Source organism: Meleagris gallopavo, chromosome 9, assembly GCF_905368555.1.
Source record: "Meleagris gallopavo chromosome 9, MGAL_WU_HG_1.1, whole genome shotgun sequence".
Lineage (NCBI taxonomy): Eukaryota > Metazoa > Chordata > Aves > Galliformes > Phasianidae > Meleagris > Meleagris gallopavo.
Window position 1 is genome coordinate 13,806,850 of NC_139412.1, and position 25,419 is coordinate 13,832,268.

The 25,419-nt window shown below is 39.0% G+C and overlaps 1 protein-coding gene across 1 annotated transcript in view; it reads right to left on the reverse strand.

The window, feature by feature from the left end:
* Positions 1–25,419, reverse strand: part of COL4A5 (collagen type IV alpha 5 chain) — a 78,702-nt gene that overhangs the window by 37,907 nt on the left and 15,376 nt on the right. Inside the window, exons 2-15 of the mRNA XM_085230404.1 lie at positions 17,212–17,271; positions 9,836–9,925; positions 8,588–8,632; positions 7,858–7,902; positions 7,689–7,751; positions 6,907–6,960; positions 5,819–5,845; positions 4,438–4,518; positions 3,269–3,331; positions 2,793–2,828; positions 2,654–2,695; positions 2,452–2,544; positions 197–250; positions 34–90 (exon numbers count right to left, since the gene is read on the reverse strand). Of these exons, the coding sequence (XP_085086530.1) occupies positions 34–90; positions 197–250; positions 2,452–2,544; positions 2,654–2,695; positions 2,793–2,828; positions 3,269–3,331; positions 4,438–4,518; positions 5,819–5,845; positions 6,907–6,960; positions 7,689–7,751; positions 7,858–7,902; positions 8,588–8,632; positions 9,836–9,925; positions 17,212–17,271 (810 nt within the window). The remainder of the gene's footprint in view (positions 1–33; positions 91–196; positions 251–2,451; positions 2,545–2,653; positions 2,696–2,792; positions 2,829–3,268; positions 3,332–4,437; positions 4,519–5,818; positions 5,846–6,906; positions 6,961–7,688; positions 7,752–7,857; positions 7,903–8,587; positions 8,633–9,835; positions 9,926–17,211; positions 17,272–25,419) is intronic.

Below are 25,419 nucleotides of genomic sequence, written 5' to 3' on the forward strand. Positions count from 1 at the left end.
AAAAATAAATGTTTGGTTAAATAGACTACTTACTCTTTTGCCTGGTTCTCCTTGCTCACCTTTTTCACCCTTTATGCCACCGGGAAGACCCTGGACATACAAACATAATCTTAAATTGAGCACATAAGCCTGAGCTGAATTAATTTACAGTTTTTGAAGAGATGCAACGAAAAAGAACTAGAATAGGTCTACTCACAGGAGGGCCTTGTGGCCCCGGAAGTCCTGGTGGGCCTGGATCACCTGGAATACCCTGTCAAACATGGGCAAAAGAAAAAGAGGATTAAAGCCTCCATTACTCCATAGTGTCTCCATTTTTTGTATATATATAAAAATATACACATATTTATACATACATACATACATATATGCACATATTTTTGCTATCATTTAGAATTCCAAGGACTGTTAACAGTAAGGAGCCACATCAATCCTTCACTTGTGCAGATCTTCAAGTGAAACTTCAATTTTTATTAAATGTTCATCCTGTTTATTTAGATGATTCGCTCCACTAGGACACTACTGACACCTGTGGGTACTGTAGCTGTTGTTCTGGTGGTCTACAGCTGCTTTATAATAAAGGAAGGATGGAAGGAAGGATGAAAGAAGGACATAAGACAAACGATGGAAGACAAAGACAGAAAGAAAGAAAAGAGGGGAACAAATGCAAAATCCTGCTGAAATTACAGGAAGAACAGTCGTTGTTGCTTGTAACTACTGAAATTGTGAGGCCACTAGGATCAATACTGAAAATTGTCACAGGATCTCCACATGAAAAATTGAGGGTTTCTATTTTGTTTTGTTACACCTTTATAACAATAATCTAGACAAAACACCACAGGCTATTGAATCCACAAAAGCTTTGCATTTTTACATTGTTGTCGTCGTTCTCCCCTTCCTGATGGACTCCCAGACTTTTAAAAAGCCCATCTTTACAGTTTATCATCACCAGAGATCACAGGACCTTGTGTATACTTCACAAAAAAATACATGTAATGTAGAATTTTTTTTACTGATTTTGTTCTATCAAGTATAACCTGTATTAAAACATAAACAAATCTTTAAACTTCAAAATTATCGTGAGCGTTGGTCAAAGATAAATGCTTTATAAGGCAAGTAGCTAGAATGCTTTGATTTTGTACATTCATATATCTGTACTTCAGCAGAATTAGTCCTTCAGATATCCCTGATGACAGAGACAAATAGCTCAGGATCCTAATAAAAATCAGCTGAATATTTATTTCAACTACAGTGCAGTTAAATAAATAAATAAATAAATAAAAAATTAAAAATGAGACAAAACCAGACTAAAATCTTTTTAGGATGACTGCACATTGAAAATGTGCCTCAGTGGATACCTTAGTGGTGTCTAATGTTCTTCGGAAATGAAGAGTAACAAATGATTTTAATCAAGATGTAGGGCAGTAGAACTGTCCTGCACTGACAAAATACTGCTGCCTACCAAAGCTTTCTTCTGCTGCCTACCAAAGCTTTCTTCTGCTGCATTCCTCAAGACGAAAAGGTGAAAAGCAAGAAATTGACCCAAAAAGAGATAGAAGAAACTAACAGTTCAAAATTACGTAGTAGCTCTATCACCACAGTGATATTTTCAAAACAATCATAGCATAGAAACAACCATTCACCACTCTTGCCTCAAAGTATCTGTCTTCAACCTTCTACTACTTGTACTATTCAGGGTGGTTTTTGAGCACACCATAGAAATTTCAAAGAAAAAAAATGAAATTTGGGCACCTATAACAACACTGGTGATGCTCAGCTTGTCTGTAATTTGAACCCAGAATCAAACAGCACTAAGAAATGATCCCCAGTGAAATAGAAAGGAAAAAAACCATAACCTCAAAAATGACAACTCTCTAATGGCTTTCTGGCATTTGCAGTGGGAAAGAACCCATATAAATCAAACCAAGAGTTCAAGCTTACAGCCACAGTATGGCTTGATATTACTTTTGAGAGTCCAGAAACAGGAAAAGCATTTATTCATACCACAAGTAAGAAAGATCTTGAGGCCTGACTAAGGGGAAAAAAAAAAGAAAAAAAGAAAAAAAAAAAAAGAAAAATAATTTAAGCTAAAACTTTTAAAAGACTTCTTCAGGATGGATGACTAAAGCTGGTTAATTAATGGGAATCATAATCCCTAAAATTTTAACAATCTCAGTCTGGGTGTTCCAAGGGAACAGCTCAACTGCTTTTACCATTACTATAAGTTTTCTTTGAGACAGCTTCTTCCGTAGGATAGTTACTTTATTAAGAGAAGCAACTGAACTAATGTGACTAGCATGCTTTCTATTAAAGGAAAACTACTCAGGCCCAAAACATTCTGTGCTTTAAGAAAAATAACAGAAGCTCTATACAGTCAGTAGAATGTGTGCATATATGAGCCAAACCAGTACAGTGATCACATATTGATTATAGATGGATATAGTTTCCATTTACCTGATCTCCTTTCTGAAACTCAATGTCATTTGGTCTCTTCTGTTCTCCAATTTGTCCTGGTGGCCCTGGAGGTCCTTGAAGACCTTGTTCACCCTAACATGCAAGAAGATGGCAGTTTGATACAGGTAGTAAATCCCAAAATGGCAAGGATAGGTATTTTGAAAGTGAAAAGCAAACATCATCATTATCATCACCTACTCACTTTTTCACCTTTAGGTCCTTGGAAATTCAAGCCCATATTACCCTGCAAAAAGTAAATCTTGTCAGCCCTTAGAATTCACAAATGAACAGCAAGAAAAACAAAACAACTCCAACCACCACCAGCGAAAGATGGAAAATACCTTAGGTCCTGGTAGCCCTGGTGGACCAGGAGGTCCCTAATAAAAAATAAAAACAAAAGTTACTCTTCCAAGCACTTTGCATGTCCTCTTGTGAAAAAATGAATTGTTTAGAACTAAACTTCATAGATGCATAAGAAATGAGTTCTTTCTTTAAGCGAGATGTTCGTTAAAGGCTTAAAAATAGTCTAAATAAGCTAAATCTTGACTCTTCGGTTTAACACCAATACAGTCTGCAGAAAGATTCAGGCTAATTTAAAGTAAAAAGAGCTCTGTGAACAGACTGAATGTTTCAAAGACATCATATTGAAATGTGCACAATAGCAGGTCTAGGGTCAACCGAGTGCATGGTTGCTACTGTCTTCATATCAACTTACAACTAAAGTAATCTCTGCATTTTGCCAACTTGCCTCTGAGGACATGGAAACAAAGAAACTGCCTTCTTCAACATTTTGTGGGTAACAGGCTAAGAAACTTACTGTCAAACCTGGAGGCCCTGGAGGACCAACTGGACCTGGTATTCCTATGGGACCAGGTGGACCCTGTTGAAAAAATGGAGGAAGCTATCAGAGAGACAGTATTTATGGAAAAAGACCACAATGGGACAACTGTGAGACCTCCAAGGTAAGAACAAAACAAAACAAAAAACCTAACAACAAAAAGCAACAAACCAAAAATAAACACCAAATGCACAGCTGGCGTCCTATAGGTGTCAACTCAAAGGAGCTGACTTCTAACTTACCAGTTTGTTCTAGATGAAAGGCCTAAAGGAGTGTAAACTGTGCCAAGACCGTTTTGCTCACTACATCAATACATCTCTTTGGCTTGGATAAAGGAATGCTTTTTTGTTTGTTTTGAACTACTTTTGTTGCTTCTTTCTCTTGAATGCACTGAGAGAACAACAAAACACTTTGTATTTGATTCCTCCCATCCAAAACAGACAATAGGAAAGAACAGATCAGAGAAACAGAAATGCTAACAGGCTCAATCTGGTCAGAATAGTCTGAGGTTTGCCTTTCTGTACCAGGAAATGGGAGTCTTTGGCTTCTGTCCAGCACAGACCAATTGACTCATTTTCTGCTCCCCTTGTTCTTCCCACTAAAGTAATGAATGGTTCAGAGGGGAAGCACAGGGCCTGAAGTCACTAGATGTTTTCACAGAAGACTGCTGGGGGAACAGAAACACTGCTCAGGAGATGCAACACGAGGAGAACAACTGAGACATTACCCTCTCTTCCCCCAGTGAAAATAACAGCTGCAGCCCAGAAGTGCAGATTATTACTCACCTCATCTCAGACTAAGAAAGGAAAGGGAGCTCCAGAATTAATACAGAGAATATCTGGGAAGTGGCAACAGGAAGGGGAAATAGTGAAGCAAGTCAATAACTGTGAGTACTACTGTCTGCTGGACAGTTTTCCTGAGCAGGGGACTTCTCTGTCCTCTGTGGGCCACCCTAATAAGAGCGATGTGGAAGCACTTTTGAAGCCTTCCTCACAGCGTAAACTAGAGGTACAGTAAATACGAGCCTTGCCCTTTCATGTACACATAGGGATTCCATAGCACCAAATGTTCCAACTGTGCTGTAACTGAAGTACTCTTCCTTTTACATCTTTGGTAAAACATAGTCTAGCACCCCTTTTTCAACTTACAGGTATCCCTGGAAGACCTGGAAATCCTTGGTCACCCTTATGTCCTGGCAGCAAGGATGTAATTATTTCACCTGCTTCGCCCTAGAAGAAAACCAGCTGGCTTTTAATTATTAGCAACAAATCTTATTATTCAACAAATCTTTATCACCATTATCACCATTCTGACTCCAAAGGATGAGGAAAAAAAAAAAAAAGACTCTTAAAACTATGAGAGAATCAGAGTTGTGCTACACTCCAGCTTAAAATTTAAGCACTAGATTCTCCAAGAAATACTTCTTTTAATGAGATGCATCATTGCATATTTAGAGAATTCTTTAAATGGCTAAACTACCAACTGCTAAGGGTTCTCTTTTTGTGTGTACAAATATATTAGCATTGATCTAAATTCCAAAAGACCATAGGGGATTGAAATATAAATGTTTCACAAAAGAGACATTCAAGCTCCACGTACAGAAAACTTTTATGACACGATGGAAAAAAGGCTTTCAGCTTTTTCCAGTGTCCAACTTCATGAGACTAATGTTGTGTATGCTACTGTAATAGTCACACTTCATGACCTACAGTAAAGTATTTATTACTGATTTCAACTCACATCTTTGTTTTCCATGTAAATGTTGTGATCAGCTAGCATTGTAATATCTGCACAATGACTGGGATGGAAGGGGCTGAGAAAAGCAGTTTAGTTCAGTAGTCATCATTTCCCAGTACCAATGTGTTACGCTGCCCTCTCAGGAGTTTAATGGAATAACTCTGTGTGTGGGGTCAAGCTTCGTTTTAAATAGATGTGAACCAAAACTAATGTTTTGACTCATGCTCAAATAGGCCATGAATGCAGTAACAAAATAACCCCAAACAAACAACAACAACATAACTCCCCCCTCCAAACTGAAAAGGAATCCTCAAAGGTCCAAAATCAGATCATGAGACTATTTACACTAGGGAAAAAAAATCATTTACATAAGCAATCTAAACAGTAGGGAAGGACAGTTCCAAAAGGAATGTAAAATGTTGCACTATTCCCTTTACTGGATACCTGAGTCACTACTGCTTAACCTCTAGTTGCGTTTCTGAGTGCTCACACAGACCACTGGAGCATTTAGATGTTCGTAGACCTTCTATTAACTTGGTGCCTCTCAAAACAGGTGCTGTCCCTCACACTCCCAAGAGAATGAGTTTCAGAAAACAGTTTGCAGTCAAGCTAATGCAGAATTTCTAGTTAGTTGCACTGGAATGACCTAGAAGCAATACATTTTTTTGCAGAATTTCACTCCAGATTCCAATGTATATGGTCTTGTAATGAAAGCAAGCAGCTTACTTTTGCCAGATCACACTGCAACTCATGTCTGGTTAGTACTTAGATGTAAGAGTAAAGAACACTTACCTTCATACCTGGCAGACCAGGGGGTCCCTTTTTTTAAAAGAAACAAAAAAAGGAAGAAAGATCAACAGAAATAAGTTCTCGGTATGTTATTTGCAAACCACAGACCAGATCTACTGCATGAGAGAAGCATTAAAGAGAGAAGGAAAAAAAAAAAAAAAAAAAAAAAAGTACTTTGACAGTAAATATTCAGCATTATATTTCCATTTGCTAGCAATTTGCTTTCTTATTGCCTCCTATTATCCTGTCTGTTCAATGTTCTGTTCAGCTCTGGGGACCCCAGCATAAGGACACTGATCTGTCGGAGTGGGTTCAGAGGAGGCCACTAGGATGACCAGAGGGCTGGAGTACCTCTCCTTATGGAGACAGCCTCAGACAGTCGGGGTTGTTCAGATTGAAGAAGAAAAGGTTCTGGAGAGATCTTATTAATGGCTTTCCAGTTACTTAAAGGGGGCCTAAAACAAAGCTGGGGAAGGACTCTATCAGTGAGGGTAGTGACAGGACAGGGGAATGGTTTTAAACTAAAAGAGGGGAGATTTAGATTAGATATTAAGACGTTCTTCACAATGAGGGTAGTGAGGCACTGGCAGAGCTGCCTAAAGAAGCTGAAAATATCCCATCCCTGGGGGTGTCCTAATGCAGGTGGGATGGGGACTTGGGCAACCTGGTCTAGAGGAAAAAATCACGGTCCATGGCCAGTGGGTAGAACTAGATCATCATTAAGTTCCCTTTTAATCCAAACCATCCTATTTCTTTCTTCTGTCCCATCAATCATCACCTGACACCACGCGTGCACACACACACACCCACACACCAATCCACCCATCCACCTGAGGACAGTAACAAGATCTTGCCTTTCTAACATATATGCATGTATTTGTATCTTTCTGCAGGTAGCAAAGTATCTCAGTATGGGGGAATTCAAAAGGCTTTTTATTCGCTTTGCCACAGCATCCCTCAGAAGAGCTCACTCTTTTGCTGGACGTCTAAAATATTCTGAATAATCATAACCTGTTAACTGAGCTTTCACAGATTTAGGTAGGATTTTTTCAGTGGATTACAGGCAGCTGAGTTGGAAAACTTGTACTTACAGGAGGCCCTTGTAAACCTGGAAAACCTGGACTGCCTGGGAACCCACGTTCTCCCTGAGGGTTGAAGATAACAATTAGCCAAAAAGCAAAACGAAACATAACAAAAACAGATAAACAAAAGGTTACTGAAAAGCCCAGTTTCATTGTTAGCTAGCAATTGCAATAATCTGTAGGTTAAATGGTTTGCAAAAATCACACTGTGACTGAAACAGAGCTTTCCAAATTCATATATTTCAAACCTCCAGGCAAGCAACTGTAATGCAGAGAGGGATAAAGCACACAGTGCTAAAGATCAGCTTCTCAAAAAGAAAGATCATAAAGTGAAGCTAAGCAACACGTTTGAATAAAATCAATCCCTTCCAACAAGGACACTGAGTCAGTATTTCAAGGTATTATTATTAAAAAGTAATAATTAAAACGTCCCACTGTTTTGTGGTAAGTTTTCCGTGGTAGCAAGAGTCTACTACAAAGATTATAGCATATTATTCTAATTATGACACATTCCTCTGTTGTCAATCAAAAAATTAAGTACTGGAAGAAGTACCAAAGAAGTTAACAATGATGCCTGCAGAGTACTAATGCTGTGATGAACAGTTGCTGCTTTAGATATCAGGTCATGACCTCTTGTCTTGGATGCAAGCCTGTGAATCACTCCAGAATTACATGCACAGCTCAGTAACTTTAAGTATCACAATAAATTAAACTCACTGGCCATGATCAGAAAAACAGAAGCTCTTTATCACATTATTGTTGTAGTGTTTAGAATTTTAAAGGAATTCCACCTTTGTTCCATTGCAGCCTGGGATCCCCTGAGGTCCTGGTGGCCCATCTTGTCCTGGTAAACCCTTTGAAGATGAAAACAGAATAGAACAGTTAGTTCACAGGATAGCCTTCTGGGCCAGAAAGACAAAATGGATCAGTTTCATATCTATATAGCCCATTCTTACTCACAGGAAGTCCTGGTGTTCCTGGAAATCCTGGAAGCCCTGGTGGTCCCTAAAAGGAAATTAACCATGAATGTTTTAAACAGTATGGTGCCACTGGATATATAAAAGGAATTACAGAAATACTAAAAGAAACCTATAACAAAAAAAGAAACAGAATCATCTGTAAAATCAGAATGTCATACTGGGCAGTCATCAAGGTTCTAACATTTCTTTCAGGGGAATAACATAAAAACAGAGAAGACCATGCAGAACAACTAAGATAATAGTATGCAGACATACAGAGGGAAAAAAGCAACAACTCATGGTACAAAAGAAGACCATGTACCACTGAAGACAGTGATGCATCAATTGTTGCCAGCTGAGGAGACTGACAAAAAGAAGCAAATTCACAAAAAGTAAAGGGCTTCCAGACAAATTAATCTCTCACATATTGACTTGGCATACTAATATAACATATATATACTATTGGGATTACTCTCCTTTATGGCTTTATGAAAAATCATATAAATAATACATAAGATTCTGTACCATAATAAATTATTGCAGTAATTAATTGTATTACTTACACAATCTTAGATTATTTATATAAAGTAATAAAATCTTTTCTACTTGATAGATACATTACTCTCCTTAATTACTCTTTCCTCCCAAAATCACTTCTGTGAGGATCCCGTCTCATACCTAGCTTGACCCATAATTCCAGTATATCACTAGAAAAAGGTACCAATACTTACTCTGACTCCTTTGGGGCCAATAGGTCCTGGAAGTCCATCATCACCCTAAGAAAAAACACAACAAAAACCAAAACCACACCAACAAAACAACATTCAAGTTTGCAATCATTTTGTTCTATCAAAGTAAACCATGTGATAAAAGTTACTTTTAATTTTTATAACAAGATGGCTAACAGTTACATAAGTTATCACTTTCTGAGTAAAAAGGTTCAAAATAATTTCATTTTTGGCATTGGATCTCACATTGAAAACTGTTTGTTGCAGCTGATAAGCCACAACAGAGGAAATGGTTATTTCTCAAAGTTATTTCAGCTTGCACAGGAGCAGACACTTTCTGCTTTCTTCCATCAAATATACTGCAGTGACCTCTTGTGGGCAACACAAGATAGAAAACATTAAACTTCATAGTAAAAGGCCAAGAAGAAGGGTATTATTAGAATAAAAACACAATCGTGGCTTCTAATAGAAGACCCTTTTCTTGTTTCTCTGTTGTTATATGTTAGTTTTCTCTCTCTCAGCATAGCCTTTTGATTATTCTTATCACTTACCTACTATTTTTTTCCCCTGATTGCTATGCTTCTGTTAGTTTAAATTATGGGTACTTCAGATCCTGGATAAGCTTATATATATATTAAATATAAATGCATTCAGAGAAAGGCATTTCAACATTTTAATAGTATAGTATACCATCTGAACAAGGTAATGTAATTCAGTAGCAAACAAAAACAAACTAAAACTGCAGGGAACACAAGGAACATTCCCCAGCTGTCTCTGCAGAGCTCAATGATGTCTTCATTTGCATCACCCCACCCAAACCCAGCCCAAGAATGTCACCAGGTGCAAACCCTAGTTTGCAGTACTGCCCAACCTGGTGGGGCCCCTCCAGGAGCTGAACACCACTCTTATCAGTAAACCAAGTAATGCATTACTGCAAGCAGCAATACAGCAACATCACGGCGCCTTGCCAAACCTGTTCTCTGACCTTAGCAACAGTCCTAGGGAAAGGATACAAGTGCACGTACAGTGTTTGCAGGCACATGTAGGTGAACAACAGGAAACTTAAAGCAACATTCTTATGGTTGACTGTTTCAAACAATTTAACATATCCTAACCTGGTATACTACCTAGAGAAGATTTTTACTAGTAAGCTGATGATAATCAAGAATTCTGGAATGATTTGGGACCAGCAATACAAGCAAGCTAACACTACCTAGCATTTCCATCCTGTCCAAGTGAATTGGGACTTACCTTTGCACCTCTGGGACCAGGAGGCCCTTCTGGGCCTGGGAACCCAGGCAGACCTGGCTGTCCTTCCAAGCCTGGGAATCCCCTTTCACCCTACAAAAAGGATATGTGCAGATAGTAATATGACAAAAGCATAGATACTTTTGAAGAAATTCATAAAATAAACTATTTTTCTGCATTTCAGTAGGAAGTTATCATACAAACTCTAACAATGCAATTATATATCTCACCAGCTTAGCTACAGAAATTCCTGTACACAGGCACTGCTTTTACCTACACCCCTTAAACAGGTTTCATAGATGTTCATCCACTATTTAAGCCACCTATTGACAGTAACATTTCAACAGCAACTCTCCTGGGCTGATAATTTCCATAGAACTCTCCCATCTTCCTTAAAAGCATAGCTTTGTTAGTCATCAGGTCTCTCCTGAAAACTCAGCTTCCACTGCAATACCTACAGAAATGCTCAGATAGGTATGGACTGCTGCTATACTGTGCTGTTTATCGTCATTTCACAGATATAAGATTAGTCTTTGTTATATACAAGTAACTGAGATTGTGGCCGTGCACTATAGGTTAAGCACTATTTAAAGACAGAATATAATGATGGTTCCAGTTTTAAGTGCTTACAATTTAAATCAAGAGAAACAGAGATAACACCAAAATAACATTTCTTATCCCTTTTACCTCATACCTCATGCTAAAATTCTAACCTCCCAAGCAGCAACTATATTTCAGTGAATATTTATGCAGTGATTAGCCATGACAGCTCAGTGTAACAGATACACCTCTGCCATACACCATGGTATGTCCCTCTGTAAACTGTGTTACAGTGTGCTGCTTTCCTGCAGTTTCAGGATGTTCACAGCTGCAAATTCAAAAAATATTTACTTTTATTTCTTCTATACAATAGATTCATTAAAAAAATCAATAAATATTAAGGTTACAATCGGTAAAAAAAGAAGTTAGGAAATACCAGAATTGGTGTGCCTTTTTATGCACACAGGTTATTGTATACTCTTCAATTACATCAATTTTTATTTCCTACAGCTCTACCAACCAGCAAATATACAAGCTTACCTAACAAGCAATTGCTCAGCATTATTCCTTATTGCTTTACAGATACCTGCAAGGCAACTTACATAGATTTACCCAAATTACTTTTTCACAGCTCCAGGAACTGCCAACAAAAGAGAGGCCTGAGCTCATTGTTGCATTCTAACAAGCACCTTATAATCTCCAGGTTTGAGCTGTGCAGTCCTCTGTGCATTCTTTAATTCATCTTGAAGTTTCATTTTCTTGTACCACTTCAGCAAAAATTCAAAGAGCAGCTCCTGTATCTACTGCCTGTCAATGTGTCAGCTATGGTGTTCCCTAAAGAACTGGGAGGCCCTGCCTAGATCTCCTCAGCCAGGGGAAGGAACTGAACCAGGAATTTCATATCTTCAAGAGGACAATGTAGGCAAAGAACTGAAAATTGGAGATTTCAAGACAGCAGAAGCATCTACTTGCAGCCTTGAATGCAATATGCGAAAGGTAAAATCATGGCTTTGCTCACCTCCCTTCTACTTTCCATACCATCTCTATGCTGATTTTAGTTACCCAGTAGGATAGCAGGGTTAAGAATTACTCTTAAATTCTAATTTTATCACTGCACTACTTCAGCAGGTGCTCTGCATTCCACTGCAGAGAAGAAACTAGCAGTTACATTCAAAACACTTACAGAATGTGTTGATCAACAGAAAAAAAAAAAAACAACAAAAAATAGTAAGAGTAGCAGGGATTCTCTTCACGACCTCTACTCTGCTGCTTGCAATACTGCTTGCTTGGAAAACAAGAAAGTCCTTTGGATTATGGCTTTAATGTTGTGTGCCAAACATGAGTTGTAACTTTAGTTCTATACACAATGAGATTCAGATAAACTTCTTGGATAAGGATTATTATCTGGTCTGCTAACCTTCGTTCCTCTATTAAAATGCAAAACTATTACTTTTTTTCTTGTAGATCACGTATTGCTCTTTTACACAGGACAGGTATCTTTTTTCTCCCATGGAATGCTGATTAAATACAAATTCAGGATAGCTTGAATTTGGCAGTGCCTTTTTGCATGTGGAACTCCAGGCTCTTCTTTCACGTGGAGCTATAGTGGTGATGCTGCTTCCCTTGAAATGCAAGACTGCAGAAATGTTATAAGCTCAGGCCCAGATATGAAAGGGTTAGCATGTCCCTGAAGGAGAGAGAAGGAGGAATTTGGGAGTGCCCAATAAGGAAAACATCAGGCAGAGCCAGACTTGGAAACAAGCTCTGGCAAGAACAGTCTTTGCACACTAAGGAAATACTCACATAGGAGAGGCATGCCAGATGCATCAGGTACAAGCTAGGCTACACAATGTCTATTAATGTTACATTGGACACATGTCATGTTTTTGTTAGAGAAAGTGACATCTGCAAATGGATACTAGAACAAACTTTTAGCAGAAGGTTGGCCTTCCATGTCATCTGCTGCTGACAGATGGTTCTCTAAAGTGCAACTGCTCTGAGGTGTCCACTCTGAACAGTCACCTAACTGGCAAGCCACAGCCTTTAAAAGTGAAAGAGGAAACTAAGTCAAACAGTTGAAAGAAATATTGGAGGCAACTGTGAAAATAGGATTTTCTAAGTCTAATTTCTTCTTCTAAGCTTTGAAAGTGAACAGTTACAATGTGAGCATTACGTGAGGAAATCGTCAGAGCAATGCCAGGGGAGTTGCCAGCAAATGACACTCAAGACAACCAGATGAAGGACTAGATTTGGAAACTGCTAAGGAGTTGCACCAAATGCTTCCTGAGGGAGCTGTACCAAACCAGATACAGAGGAAAGACTGGGGCTATAATCACTACTTCTCTAACCAGTTTTTTATCCGAAATGACCGCTGAGGGAGAAGCCAACCTGATCCAGCTCTGGAATACAGATGTCAGGAGATTTTTTTTTTCCCCCAACAACTGTTTTCTTTTCCAGTGTTGCATAAAAGGATTCCCTAAGTGAGAAGAGTTTTCAGATATGGCTTGTTCTTATTCCAGACTTTCCGGAGTTTCTTACTGTACATCTTGCATATAGGGTACTGTATGCAGCAAGACTCAGATGCTATAATGCTGAATTTGTTAGGGAAAAGTTCCTGTGTTTCCTTGCAAGCACATATTGAAACAGAAAAGACTTATTTAACACCTTTCCCCTAGTGTCAAAGCTAGTAAAAGGACACTATGTTGTTTGGAGTGAGGTTGAAGTCTCTAGGTAACATGCACTATATTTTATTACAGATGCAAAAACTGCCAGTCTTGCCAGCCTGTTCTTCTTGAAGCAAAGAAAAAAACAACCACAAGAAGTAAAAATAGAAACAAGAAAGTCTGAATATTTTTTGCTTCAGACTTGATGCTATAAATAAACAAAATAGCAAAGGTTTAGGTCAGCCCAGACCTCATCTTCCAGTCCTAGAGGACAGGATTCCATAGCAGAATAAAGATTCATCAGCTATAAGCCATCATTACCTTCTGGGAATGGGCAAGGAGTCGGATCCTGATCTCAGTGATAAATTCACAGTAGTTCCAATGCAATTGCCCTCAAGCAGTTACACAGATGTGGCAGAACTGTCAACTTACAAGCTTGAACACAAATGTTGCTTGAGAGATGAGAATTAAAAACATTTACAAAATAACCTAAGCTTATGCTTTAAGTGACAGTTCCTATTAAAAGCACTAACAAATAGAACTATATAATCAAGGCCTTTCTCAAAAACCACACACATCAGCCAGCCATAAACATGAGCAGTGTTGAAGACAGTTTAATTCTGTGGTAGAGTACAATGAAAAAAATTCACTCTAGCATAATTTGTATTCTTCAACACAGAGAATTTCTTCAGCAGATCTGCTTTATCTCCCAAAAGAAGTCACAGGGTCTGTAAACATCTCAGAATACAGGACAATGTTATTGCAGTTTGAGACATTATTTATGAAGCAAGTAATTATTCATGATAGTGACTGAAGTTTGAGAAGTTTCAATTTTTTCTTAGCTATTTTTATCCAGCAATGAAAACAGCTGAGTTTGTCACACCTGCACTATATTTTATTGTGATAAATGCCCAAGAAAATTGGAACCTTGCTTGATGATTTTACTGAATTGCCTCCTGAAATTCAGAGCTCCAAATACATATGTCAGAAGATTCCAAAAATAAGATTATTCTTTTTATTTGTTTTTGTAAGAGGCTACAGACTCCATGTATCCAAACTCTCTTCATAACTCAAGTATTACAAGTTTTTCTTGCCAGAATCCTGTGAACCAAACTCTTAAATTAGGAACTTGCCACAGGATTCTTCAGCACCTCTTATTTTATGATCAATAAACCCACTTATCTTGGCATCTTCTGAAGCCCTTTTTTTAAAAGGCCATAAATTAATCATACATTAAAAAAAGGGTGGCTTCTTAACTGGTTTGTTTAGCTTAATTTGAATGGGTAGCACTAAATAAGTATGATAATATAGAATAGCATAACATACTCCTAGTTATTTAGAAGTAAAACTGCACCTTAGATGATGTAAAAACAAAAAAAGCCCTGTAACGCCTCCCAACTTGAACCACATGTTTCTATCACAGCTAGAGACTTGGTTTTCAGTGAGATGACACACTGACAGCTCTAAACCCAAGCCTCAGAGAAGGAATGGGAATACCTTACTAGGGAGAGGTAGGAAAACATTTTAATAGCACTACTTTAAAGCAAAACCACAGTAATCTTGGAGAACATGCCCTGTTGGTGACCAAGATGCATGCAGTCTGCTTGCTGTAGTCCTTGCCTCTCAGTCATCATCAGCTGGAGCTGCACTGAAGCAGATTCATCTCATAAGTGCCAGGCAGCACTTATTTCAAACCCAATCATCATTCATTTCCTTAAGGAAGAATCAATTATTCACATGTAGTAGACAAGCACAAGTAATTCTTGTAAGCATCCATATATACCAGCTTAATCATTTGCTTTAATTTCCTGTATATAGCAGCTCAATTGTTTCCTTTGGTTTCAACAGGTTCTTGCCAGATCCAGTTCATTAAGCAGCAGCTTATTGCAAGCACAGGACAGAATGGATCTCAGCTGTTACCAGTTTTCTCTAACTTTTCTAGTAAATTATTTGTTTATTCATGATAACTATTAAACATGTTTTCCCCTATACTACACATTTTAATTGTTGAGTTTAGTAAGGTGAACCTGAACAGAAAACCTTCATTGCAATGATTTTTGTCAGTTATTTATGGGCTCCCCCACACCCTCCTCCCTTCCGCCCCCTTCCCTCCTCCCCATCCCCCCGCCAAAAAAAGACAACAAAACTTACAGGGCTTTGGTGCAACAGAAAACATATTACTGGTACAAATACTCAAGACAGAATCATTGATGGCATGAAGCAGTTAACTAAGAGCTGCAGTTCCCCAAGGAAAAATATGAAAATAATTTTCCTATTTGCAGTTCAATTTGTATTATTTTGTTAGAAATTGGATATCCTGAAAGGAACTCTAGAATACTTAGAAAGAAGGTTACTTCTGAATCTGCACAGGGACAAGTAGGCTCTGCAGAGCTGAACAAAGCAGCACTTCTTAGCTGACTTAATGCAAGTGGACAGCAACTTGGATGCAGAAGCTAGTTGCAGGTCCATAATGAAACAGAAGTGCAGGGCTCAGCTGAGTGCATTTGACAAGGCTTTTCCTGTCTTCCCAGTACATCATCAGGCTCCATACGCCTGACTTCCAGTAATCCTACAAGTACACTGTCACATTTCCAATGGAGAATCAAAGAGGGATGATTATTTAAACAGCTCCTTGCCTAATGCTGTTTATACGCCAATTAGACAAGGAACTATAGAGTTTGACTTCTGGTTCAGAGGTCACTACAGAAGGAAGCACAAATACCAAATGCTAAGCATCAGATACAAAGCAGAAGCCTGAAGCTTGTTGTGGGAAGTTTACACTCAACTGGTACAAAGATAATTTGCAAGAAAGTTAGGTTCAAGAGGTATCAGGCCGGAAAACCTGCATCAAATGTTTAAGTAACTGCTATGCTGTGATGGGTCAAGCCTCATCACCTGAGGACAGCTCTACATATCTTGCAACTATATGAGATTTTAGAAAAAGTTTAGGGCTGTGAAAAAAAAAGTTAACAAAGCATTATGGACATCAGTGAGGGTCTTGTATAGCTCCCCAGAACCGAATGGTCAAACCAATCAATACACCAAATACTGGTGCCTTCATAATTGTAGGAAACTAATGTAATGGCATCTGTATGATCAAACCAGTTGCACAGGCAACCTATCACACCTAAAAGTGCAGGCTTTGCTTTTCATTTTCCACCATGATGGCCTGCAAGCTTCTGAAAGGCTGTTTAATAAAAATACAGAGGCCTGACAGACTTTTGCACTGTTTAACTCGACTTTGGTGAAGAAGGAATCCAAAGTTCTCAAATCTCACAGTAAGTCTTCCATTCTAAGAGTGGAAATCCGCATTGTGTGTCTACCACTTTAAGAAGTGGGTGCCAAAAACACTATGTTCCCATTATTATTTTATTTAGAAGGCCAGAAAACGTACTCCAAAGTTTTTGTATCTACACTTGCCAGATAATTTTATTTACTGAATTCACAAAATATCTGTGACTAATTCAGAAAACAGCTAACTGTACATCACAGATGGATTCTCCAAAGTTGCACCAGCTATGGTTGTATTAGGAATGTAAAGCCTACTGCTGGAATGCCCTCAAACCAAACCCAAAGTAGTCCTGTGACTGGTGTTACGATACATCCGGTTTAGCCACCTCTATTTGAAGGAAATGCACCAATGAGGTTGAAGTTTCAGCTAGCCCAATCAAACTCTAAACTTGCCATCAAGATGATGTTATTTTTTACTAGATACATATATCGTAAATATACTTGATGGACTAAAGTAAGTAAATGCCAAGGAATGACCTCATTTGTCTACAGCCATCTGGATGATAAGTACAGCACCATAAGTTGCTATGAGTTTTGGACATCTGCCCTCTTTAATCTCAGCCAATAATAAAATTCTGCAATAGCATAATATTGAATCAAGGCAGTAACTTAAGATTTTGCATCACATTTGTTCACTTGGTGTTATACTTGTTTATACAACTTCAAAATCACCTTTGAAATGTGTCAAATTAATCTAGAGCATTGAAGCCCTAAAAAAAATAATAATGAGTACGCACTATACCCTCTAAGGATAAATTTGTAAAACTGTAAGTAGTACCAATGGTAGAATCATGAATGGCTACATAAGAATACAGCAGGAGTGGAAGTCAAAGCTGTACAGAAGCAAAGGTCTGTGCATTAGTCAATCACATAAGGTATTCTTACCTTTTCTCCTTTAACTCCACTGCAATCACATTTGGTTAGAGATGTACACCCATGGCAAGCCTTTAAAGACATGAGAAAAGATTACATGTTGTGAATCACTGTAAGGCAGCATCAAGTCTGCAATACTACTAAAGTTATTCTAGAACATAAGCCTATAAAGTAGGTCACCTAGACCTTATATACACATTCACAGCATATACAGTCTACTGGAAACTTGATTAACTTTATTAAGAGACTTACACTTTTACACATTAGTTTCCTTAGCATTTTAATGTTTATTTTACTCAAGAACTATTTATTCCAGGACAAAGTAAAATGCAACCTATGACTAAAGAACATTAATAAAACGGGTTCTTCAGCACTTGTCACCACACTGACAGCATCCATTTATGGCTCTCACCAGTAGATGTCAGGTTTTGAACAAGAGTTTAACCAAGCCTTATTTATGGTAGTTATGGAAAGATCTGTAGTGCCTAATTAATTCATGCCTCCACAGCACAGTTACACAGAAGAGGTTTTAAAAAACAAACAAAAGACCACCCAGATGTCATCTAGTTGCATTCACACTCTACTGAGCATGACAAGTCAGCTAAAACGCTCCCTCACATAAGGGGGAGGCGAGAGGGTCTGGGAGGTGCATTGGTCAGAGGAGGGAGTTAAGGAATTTGATTCATAGCGATGCCAGACAAGTTCTTGATATCACATCTGCTCAGTCTGAATGCTCCCCAGCTCCAGCATGATACTCACTACAGTTCTGTGTTGACTTCAGAAGTGAGCAGACTGGTGTGCTTAAAAAAAAAAAAAAGGGAGATGTGTGGAGGAAGAGAAACTTTATAGCATACATAAGACAGCAATCAATTCCCACAGCTCTTAATACTTAAAAACCATGACCAGCATTAGAAGATACTCTGCCCCAAATACTTGAGGATTTAATTTGTGCTGAGAACATGTGTAGCATCATAAATAAATTACAACACATAATTAACAGCTGAAAAAGCTGAGGGTTTGGGCTTCTCCACTCAACCTCAAATAACCTGCAAAGAACAGTATGTACAGAGAAAGTTTCAGCTGAGCAGGAGACGAGCCAGTTTGTCAGTACTCAATACACCCACACACCAATTCTAGCCCTCATTATCACAGAGACATGACCCATCACCTACCTGGCATTACTAACATCTTGGCTCTTAGCCTAAACACACTACGGAGCATCAGAATGAAGACAGCAAAGCAGCTTAATTCACCTGAAGCTACAGAAACCCAGGATAAATAAAGTATCCTGTTTCACAAGACACAGCTTTCAGCGCCGTCGCAGTAGTGCCACACAACAAAGCTAAGGCATATCTCCAAATCTTCAGCTTCTCTAATCAGGTCCTTGATTTGATGTATACAGAAATTCAAAATTCTCAGTTATCAGGAGATTATTCAGATGTTTCCTAAAGTGAAGATGAATCTTAGTAGTAGCCAGGTTAGGTTTTCAAAGATCAGACTAGACCCTGAATAACCAGGCTGACCTCATCACTGACTCCACTTGGAGCAGGGTGTTTGGCTGATGCCCTCCTGATGTCACCTTTCAGCCCAACTGACCTTCTGAACTCAGCATCAGATCCTTCTCACTTTCAGAAGTGTATTTTAAAAAGCAAGTTCAGCTTAAACTAGTTTTAGGGTTAATCTTGCTTTATTTAAAAGAGATCAACCTTAGCTACACATAATATTCCCTTGCCTCACAATACAAGACTAGGAGAAAGAAACAGCAGGTACTTATCGTGCATCAGTGTCAATGTCCTATTGCAAGGAGATCACACAGATCTACTTGAAGGTCTCTGCTGCCTCCAAGAGACAGGGGCAAAAATAAATCATCAGTAACTAGAAACACAAAGCTACACAGTGGGTAAAGCACAGTCTAAAACAATGCACCATCACAATGGCACAAAGCATAATAAAGATTTATTTAGGTTAAGGAACAGAGAGATTCATTTAGTCTTTCTCTTACATTTCGAACAATGTTTCCTACAGAAATTTTCCTGAGTCTTCATGTAAAAGAAAATAATTGGTCTGGATGTGGAAAGAAGAATTTAGAGAGGGAAGGTGAGAATATGTCCTTCACAAAACAAGATATTCACAAAATTTTGTAAAGATTTTAGATACAAACTCAGAAGAGTCTCTCTCCTTTGCCACTGATTCTCTATTAAAAAAAAAAATCAGAAAACTCCATCGTTAGTGCTAACTCATCTTCAACACCAATCCTGCCAACGTGACAACTGCACGCAATGGATACAATCAATAAAGAAAAGAAATCATGGAATAAAGTACAGAAAGGATCACCCAAAGTAGGGCCACTTCAAGTAGGTCGCACAGGAACACATTCAGCTGTACCTTGAGCAGCTCCAGTGCTGGAGACCCACAGCCTCTCCAGGCCCTGATCAGGGGCTGGCTGCCTTCATGGTGAAGAGCATCCCCCAAATCTCACCAGTTCCTCATGATGAGTAGCCACTGTCTCAGCCTACACAGGGTAAGAGGAGCCTGGCTTTGACTTTACTGTACTCTTCCCTGAGAAGCAGGAAGACAACCCTAAGATTCTCCCCTTCCCTGATGCTTTTTTTTTTTTTTTTTTCCTCTGAGGAAGAGAAAAGATTTTCCCAGTAGCTTCCCACATGTTGTGGGTAACAGCCTCTCAAATCTGAGTATGCTGAAACAAAGCAAAATGAGCTTTAAATCAGCTTGGTTGTGATACTTGTGCTGATTTTGATCTTTACAGAGCTGACAAAGTACGTATGTTTCTTGCATATGCAGGCAATAAATATCTGTGGATGTGATGCCAAAACAGAGTGCATCCTTTCCAATACGATGGCATTAAAGACTGTTTTTTTATTATGAGGGGTCTAAATAATCCTGTATGAAGTATTTTTAAGTGCTTCTCTCCTTAATTCAATTTTTAAAGTGATTTAATCAATATAGCTCCTACCATAAACCATAACTTAAAAAAAAAAAAAAAAACACACCGCAAAACCTGTGACTGTCATCCGAAGTCATCTATATATCCAGACTGGATTCCTTATACTTTGAGGAGCCTCTTAACTTTGACAATTATCCTGTCTCAAAGAGTGATGTGTACTCACTGAACACTTTTTGATAGATTGCTTTGTATATCCAGCTGAGATCTTTTACTTGCAGGAAAGGAAAACAGTCTTTCCCAGACAGAAGTAACGGGAGGCTGAACAAGTCAGTAATCAGAAGCTCTCACCAAGCACTTGCTGTAATCAAATGGCAGCAGCTTTTGGCTTAAGCCCTGGGAAGATCTCTTTACCCACGAACTTATCAAGAAGCATTCCATCCACAGAGTCACTTATCTCCCTGTACAAAAGCAGTAGTTTGGCAGATTGTATTTTTTAATCTGTATTATTATTATTATTATTTTTTTTACCTCCACCACATCAATGCTTTTGAACTGAACAGTTGAAAGAGAAAAATCCCTGAGAATTTGTCCTCTATCAAGATTGACTCATGCCATTTCTGGGTCATACAGCAATTTAACAAAGACTAAAGTCAAAAGTGTCAGCAGTGTAAAACAAAACACTCAAGAGCTTGCAATCTGTTCTAAATGAGAGCTTGCTTCTTGTTTAGACTTTTCAATAGTCTCAAGGCCTTTTTTCCTTGTGAAAGCAGGCTGAAGAACTGTACTACAGGAGAACACGTACTGCATAACAAGCCAGTACAAGTCTGAAAGCAACTCAGTAGAAAGAGGATTCTGATATCACAGATTTAATTATGTATCTCACATTAATGCAAAGTAAATAAATAAATAAATAAATGTAAATGAATCCAAGCTGCTTACTATGAGTAGAAGTGCTTGGAATCTCTCCTTCATATAAGCAGGAAGTTTGAGGAGAGCAAATAGGATGACTACAGCATTGAAATCCCAGAAAAACCTACTTTAAGACCAAGATTTGGATTACTTCTGTCAGCGGTTTGCTCTGTTAGAATTTACCATCACTAGTTCAGGCAATTAAGTGACTGGCTGTGTTTCCAGGCCTCACACTTCAGTGGAACTCAAAAGTTACATTTGGTTTATTTGTTACACGTCAGAGAAAGTGAGAAGGCCACCTGCCTTGGATCGGACAGCAGCCTTCAGCAGCTTGGAGCAGCCTTCAGCAGCAGCTCGAGTCCTAGCTCTGCTCAATATGATGCACATAACTTCAGGTGACAGGAAAGGTAAGAATATTTCTGAATATGTGAGCTGGAATAGTGAGCTGGGGGTAGATTATAAGGAGTGGGTCGTGATCTTCACAACAATTAAATCTTTTAGTTTTCAGCCACAGGAGGATGGACAAGGAATGGATGCAGCTTGTAAGAAATGACTGAAACAGTGGAGGTTTGCTTCTTGCCTACTGCTTTCCCATCAACACCCCCCTCACCACATACCTGTAAGGATGGACTCACTATCATTTCCATTTCTTTTGCTGTTACTAGTGCGTAGCAAGACATAATCAAGGAGTCTAATTAATCTAGCCAAGTTTAGCTAATCCTTTCGTTGGATTTTCCTGACAGCTTCTACCCCATTGAACTAGTGTGTGGAGAGCAAGTTCTTTTCATTAGTATATAAAAGGAGGGATGGTATTGGTTTTCTGGTCAAAGGATAATTCTTCCAGGACAAGCTTGGTCTTTTGTGCCTTACATGAACTGAGGAAAACCGCTTTGTGCCACCAACAGAATGGTGTTTAAGTTTTAAATTCTTTAAATTGAAATGCAAACTTAAAAAAAAAAAAAGTACACATTTGAAACCTCAGTCAATTCTTACTCTTGGCCACATTTGTAACTGACAGCGTAGCAAAATGAATAAGCCTAAGTTATCCCCAAGATTTGTTTCAGCTGAAAACCTGCTTTAAGCATTAGGTACACTGCCCTCTTTTCTCAGCAGGCCTAGAGATGTTAGTCACAAGGCAACTGCAGCACAGCCCACTCCTCCCACCTCCCATTCACAACCACATCGGCCAAAACATTTCAGAGAACAAAAAAACCCAAACACACACAAGGTAGATAAATGTTATTCCTGGAAAGAACAACAACTGGGGACTTCCTAATAGTAGTAGTCAATAAAAGATTCTCCTAAGTTATAGGGGACTGGTCAAACGTTCAGTTCAATTAACCTGCTCATAAGCAATCAGAATCCGAGTAACAGCACAGTTAAACAATACCTCAGCTTCGGATTGTTGAGCTTTGAAGTGATTTACCATCACATACACCAGCTGCAGGAAAGTTACTCGGCAGCAGGGAGAGAGCAGATGGAGGGCACATCTAAAAACCCACAAGCTGAAGCATGCATTAGTATTTAAGCAACATATTAGGTACTTCAACATGCAGTTATTTAACAATATTCTAATGCTCTTTCCACTGTAAAAATTAGAGATGAAAAGGGATGATGCTGGTCATGTAATAGTACTTGAAGTTTACAAATCAGAAATTAATAATCAAGAGAAGGAGGTGTAAATTCTTACAGAAGCACAGATAGTGAATCAATAAGGTGCCTTTATAAACAATTGAAAGTGTTCTGACGTGACAAACACTGCTCACAAATGAATTCTCAATCCAGATCAAACAGTTGGAGAAGAGAAAGCACAGCCTGAGCATTTACAAACTGACTAATTCCCTTGCTCCAGCATCCTCTTTACACATTCTTTTATTAAGAATTTCCTGTGCGATTCTCCCTCTCATTGCTAAAGTAGCACGGCAGCATTACTTTACCTACCTAGAAGCACAGTTTCCATCAACAGACTATATGTTCTCTCTTGGCAGCTCAGCTCAGGTGGCAGCAAGAGGTCAAGCAAGAGTTGCAAATAGATAGTGGATATCCACTGCTTTTAGCTGCTGTGCTGGCCTTGCAACACACTAAGCCTCTCCTTACCACTTAGAGGAGCCACAGCACGCACCATCTGTTTGTGCATGAGATTAACATGCACAAGCCAGCTTCACAAGCAGGTGTCCTGAAGAGAACCATCATTATCTGACATCCCTGTACCATAAGCCACTTTGCAGGCGAGAAGAGCCTTCCAGCAGCAAAGAGACGCACTGAAGTCACTGAAATGAAATTTTGCCTAGGAAAAATTGGCCAACATTTTAAAGCAAATTTAAAAGTTTATAACACACTTGGATCACAGGAGCATGCCGAACTGTGGATCAGTACTGCAGCTGGTGAGGAGCAGCAGAGAGCAGGCAGCAAAAGCTACATAAATAGATGATATGCACTCAAGCCATGCAAAGCAGCAGTTGCAGTTTATCTCAGTTGCAAGGAAGTGTACGAACAACAGAGATGGTTCTGCAAGGCTGGCACGTCTGCAAGTCGTTCCACTACCTGCAGTAGGCTTAAATCTTCAGCAGGTAATCAGTGGGCGTTATTGATAGCTATAATTGCAGCTTCAGGATGGACACACCACAAGGTACTTCAGGCTTATTCTTCCCCTTTCTTCCACCTGCTGCAAAAAGCACGTGCTCCTCATAGTAAGCGCCACACTGATCATTCAGCAACCTCCGTTTCAATCCTCTTGCTCCAGTATTTGCCAGCAAAGCACAACTAGCTATTCTTGTTAGCAAGCTAACCAGGTAATAAAAATTAAAGGCAGTGCAACTACCTTTGGAGAGCAAAGAAAAGAAAGAGCTGAATGGAATACTGTCTTGCATTCTGATAGCCTTATCAAGTCCCACAAAGCCCACAGTCAAAAGAACAAGAGGCACATCAAATCTCTCAGGTTCTCATCCAGCATGCCTCATCCTCACAAGCTTTTTTAGAGCCAAAGAGAAAGGGGATCTGGGAGAAATTGTGTAAATGTTATTAGACTAAAATCCATGGATTTGAAGTCTTCTACTGCAAGAAACAGTGACATAGGACTTCACAGTTGAAGGTCTATCTCTATACCACATACAAAGGAAAATAAATGTATTTCCTGGACCTGCTAGAATACCCAGATTACCTCAGATGCATACAACTGTAACAGCCAAGAATCAGTTTCACAGCATCTTGCAGCTTGTCAAACTGCTGTGCTTACTACACACTTCCACATGAATCCCAGTGTCTTATAAGTCATGACCAAAAGCAGATGAAGTTGATAATAGTTATTTCCACAGTAGATACTGCAACTTCCTGTCAGACAACTGTAGAAGAACTTTCCTAGAAGGAAGCTTAAATGCAGTGGGACAGGTTCTGCATCACACAGCTCTTCCAGCTGCATCACTGCCCAACCACCACTAACATCATCCTCAGCATTCAAACTCAACAGCTTACTCAGTTAAGAATGTAAGAATATTTTAATGCTAGCGAAAAAGGGAACACAAATAGTGGATATTTTAACTTACTGACAACAAGACCAACTCTGCTGTTAGATACTGATTAAAAGCAGTGAACTCAACATCCAGAAAAGTAGTTCACAGTATCACAGAATGTCAGGGACTGGAAGGGACCTAAAAAGATCATCTAGCCCAATCCCCCTGCTGGAGCAGTTGCAGATGTCTTTGCCTTATGAGGAAGGTTACAGCACTTGCCCTGCTGCAGCTACACAGAGGTCTCAAATTGAGCTATTTATATCTGTGTTTATAAATGAAGGAAAAACCCAGCCTTGACATTCCACAAAGACAGACTAACCTTGATTTTGGTGGTGCTCCTGAAGAACATATATTTATTAGCTTGCTAAGATCTGTGTAACAGGATACCTACACACTTACCTAGCTAAAGATTTGCTGCTCAACCATGTCAAAGATTTCACCATTTATCTTCAGCAAGTATAGCTTTCCTTTCACTTGCCTAGACATGAATATAACTGAGAAACAAAAGGTTTTGTGGGAGTTTGACAAGCAGAGTTAAAGCTGCTTTTGTGAGTTCTAATTATGATTCCCAGATACACACTCTTTGGGCTTAACGAGAGCACAAGCCTCCAGATCAAAAGTTTATTGCTCAAATCTGTGCAAGTCAGCTACAGCAGCACAAGCCACTGCAGTCCCAGATTTCAGATGGCCACTCTTTTCTCTCTGCACTGTATGAGGGCTGCTCTGAAAGTAATGCCTCCTGCTTTATGATGGTGGCTCACTATATCAGAGGTAGATGTTAGTACGGCAGTAGGGGCTGAACCTTCCCACCAATATCCCATTACACTTTATTGCTGCGTGACAGATGGCAGCAGAGGGGCAGTCTGATAGAATGGTGTCTGACATGGAAGTAAGGAT